Source organism: Triticum dicoccoides, chromosome 6B (assembly GCF_002162155.2).
Source record: "Triticum dicoccoides isolate Atlit2015 ecotype Zavitan chromosome 6B, WEW_v2.0, whole genome shotgun sequence".
Taxonomy (NCBI): domain Eukaryota; kingdom Viridiplantae; phylum Streptophyta; class Magnoliopsida; order Poales; family Poaceae; genus Triticum; species Triticum dicoccoides.
Genome location: NC_041391.1, coordinates 15,298,448 through 15,301,938, shown reverse-complemented (window position 1 = coordinate 15,301,938; position 3,491 = coordinate 15,298,448). Strand labels below are relative to the sequence as shown.

The window sequence follows — 3,491 nt, the reverse complement described above, 5'->3', positions numbered from 1 at the left end:
GCCACCGGAATTCCTCACCGCCGCCGTCGCGGCGCCATGCTCCACCTCCGGAACCGCATACTCTCCCATCTCCTCTCAGTCGCGCCCTCTCCTTCTACATCCCCACTCCTCTCTCTCCACCGCCTCCTCTCTGCCTCCACGCCCGCCGTTTCCCCAAACCCTAGCTTCGCCGTCGGCGACTACCTCGTCGACACCTGCGGCCTCACCCATGCGCAGGCACTCAAGGCCTCCGCCAGGCTCTCCCACCTCAAGTCCCCCGCCAACCTCGACGCCGTCCTCGCCTTCCTCGCCGGCCTAGGCCTCTCCGGCGCTGATGTCACGGCCGTCGTCGCCAGGGACCCGCCGATCCTCTGCGCCGCCGTGGAGACAACCCTGTCCCCCGTCGTCGCCGGGCTCACCGGCCTCGGCCTGTCACAAGCTGAGATTGCGCGCCTCGTCTCGCTCGCCCCTGTCCAGTTCCGCCTCAGATCCGTCGTCTCCAAGCTAGAGTACTACCTTCCACTCTTCGGCCCCATCGACAACTTGCTCCGGCCGCTCAAACATGTCCTTGGCTCTGACCTCGAGAGGGTGGTCAAGCCAAATGTCAAGCTCCTAGCAGAGTGCGGGCTAAGTGCTTGTGAAATTGCCAAGCTGTTCATCGGTGCGCCGAGGATGTTTACCGCCAAACCAGGGCGTGTCCTGGAGATGGTTGCGTGCGCCGAAGGTATAGGTGTACCCCGTGGCTCTGGAATGTTCAGGCACGCGCTGCATGCCGTCTCATGCTTCAGCGAGGAGAAGATCACCGCTAAAGTGGACTATTTGAAGAAGACGTTTAGGTGGTCGGATGCCGAGGTTGGCATTGCTGTGTCCAAGGGTCCGTTTATGCTGGCGAGGTCAAAGGACATGCTGAAGCGCAGGTCCGACTTCCTTATCTCTGAGGTTGGGTTGGAACCGGCCTACATTGCTCATCGGCCGGCTATGCTCACCTACAGCCTGGAGGGCCGGCTCAGGCCCCGCTACTATGTTGTGAAATTTCTCAAGGAAAATGGATTGCTAGAGCACGTGCGGAGCTACTATACAACACTGGTTGAGACTGAGAAGGTTTTCATGAAAAAGTTCATCTGCCCCCACAAGGAAGCCGCACCACACCTCGCTGAAGACTACGTGGCTGCTTGCAAAGGGGAAGTGCCGGCTAGATTCAGATTTACGTGAACCAAGAATGGGCTATGAAAATTGGTAAACCATGTAGGTGCAACAAAGTTTTCATTGTCCGGGAAGCTGGTAATTCCTATTTTGGTGTACTTTGCCTAACTGGATGTTGGTTGTATGCTCTGTTAAATGCTGGTATGGTCATTGCCAACGCTTGATGAAATAAAACTGATAATTTCAATCCTGATATGTTAGTGTTATCATTTAGTAGAGCAGAAACCATGACTTGGTTGTGAACTTGTTCATCCTCATGCCATTTTATTTATAACTTGGAACTAAGTACGTAAGAGCATGCCATTCTGCATTGTATTAAAATTTCTATTTTGAAATTTAATGCATTCTGGGCGATGTTGGCTTGCACCGATGGCATTGGTGTGCCCCCCCTGACTCTGGGATGTTCAGACACACCCTGTGCATTGTCGCATTCCTTGGCGGGAAAAATATCACTGCCAAAATGGAGTACCTGAAGAAGGCGTTCAGGTTGAGTGATGCCGAGGGTGAGTATTCCTGTGTCTAAGGTTCTGATTTTGTTGAGGGCGTCCAGAGAATCGCTTCAGCGAAGGTTTGAGTTCCTCATCTCTGATTGGGGTTGGAACAGGCTTGTACATTGCTTATGGCCAAGCCATGTTCTTTTATAGCCTGGAGGGCGCGCTGAAATCTTTGTTTTGCTGTAAAGTTTCTTACGACAATTAACAAATTTAAATGCTTACTGCACCATAACGGTTTTGCTTGGCACTGTAAGCTGGCAAGCTTTGTTTCAGTGTTCTTGCCTAACAAGATGTTGGTTCTCCGGTATGGTATGTCTGTCGTATGCAAGTAATTATTTCCATGAGTCCTCATATGTCCGTGTCATCATTTTTTTTTCTGACTGTCTGTTCTGGACCCTTTTTTTGGGGAACAAATTGGACTTGCTGATGGCCACAACACATTGATCAATCCAAGGATGCAGTTTTGATCTAGTTGCTTGCTCTAGTTTGTGTGAGCTGAATATCTTCTTGCTGCAGTATCTTTCTTTGAAGGTATTAAATGACGTGAAAGTAATTCTTGCTTTACTACCTTGTAGCAGTTTTTTCCTTTATTTTTCTCCTGTAATTTTTGAATGGCCTACTGACTGACACTTTCAGTCTTAGGGACAACTGATCTCTGAACACTGCAGTTGCAGAGTTTTATATACGTTTAATCTCAGGTTTGCTTAATCAAGGCTTGTCATGATTTACGCCCAGCAAATGGTCAGAATATTTACGTCTGTTTAGCCTGTAACTGGTTACATCGTAGGGAATGTTTACCTATGATCTATGCAAACCAGAGTTAGGCATTAACAGAGCTTGCTTGCACTAGATGGCATCTGTTTTTCTGTGTTGTATAAGTATACTAGCAATGCCCGCGCGGTGGCACGCCGCGCCCCGTTGATACATCATGACGAAATATGTTACGGCATAGTATATATGCTAGTTTGCTAATTTCTTCTATTTGAACAATTTAGATTTTAGAGAAATATATGTGCAATTTGGGAGTTACAGTAAGGCAAGTAATGTATAAAGGCGAATTGCAAAGCATACATTTATTCATCACATGATCGATATATATATATATTTTACAAAGTAGGAAGTACACATTGCTACTCTGGTACTAAGATTTGTGTTACTGTCATCCATAGCTTATGTCATGAGGCATATGCTTCCAGTTCGAGGACAAAGTGGGAGTGCAAAGAGGGTCCAAAAAACTGAAGACAGATCTTCTACTTTATGGAGGGCGAGGCCTTATTGGCGTGCCATCTTGCCTTGCATTTTCTTTCCATCAGAGCCGACCCAGGTTTCCTCGGAAGGTGTATGTGCACATTTACGCCTCTCCCTTGTACTCGTGGGACATCCATTGCCGACGGGGTAGCAATGGTATCATGCTTCCTATCACACAAAATCATCACAAACACAAATGAGTAAAAAGGGCGAACTCTACTTTGCCAAAAAAGAAAAGAAGAAAGAAAGAGAGCAAGCTGCATGCTGAGATAAACAACCACAACTCGAATGCACATTTACATACAGAAGCGTGAGCGATCACCCAATGGAGTTTCAGTCCTCAAAACCTACCTTAAGTACATATCATAGGGACAATCCTAAATATAGGATCTGCTGTATAGCCTCCAGTAAATTTTCATCGACCATACGGGAACAACAAAACATCCCTTGAACAGGTCAAGCGGATTAGAGCAACAGGGAAAGTCCCCGGCCTATGTTGAACTACTGTACTTGTAGCTTTGAATGTATCACTATGCTCTGCAAATACGGACCTCTTTACTCCCACGC

General features: G+C 47.7%; 1 protein-coding gene across 1 annotated transcript; it reads left to right on the top strand.

Moving 5' to 3' along the window:
- Positions 1-10: 10 nt before the first annotated feature.
- LOC119324733 lies at positions 11-1,280 on the top strand. The gene has a single exon (XM_037598504.1). The coding sequence runs from the start codon at positions 37-39 to the stop codon at positions 1,189-1,191; it is 1,155 nt and encodes a 384-aa protein (XP_037454401.1). The 5' UTR covers positions 11-36; the 3' UTR covers positions 1,192-1,280.
- Positions 1,281-3,491: the final 2,211 nt, after the last annotated feature.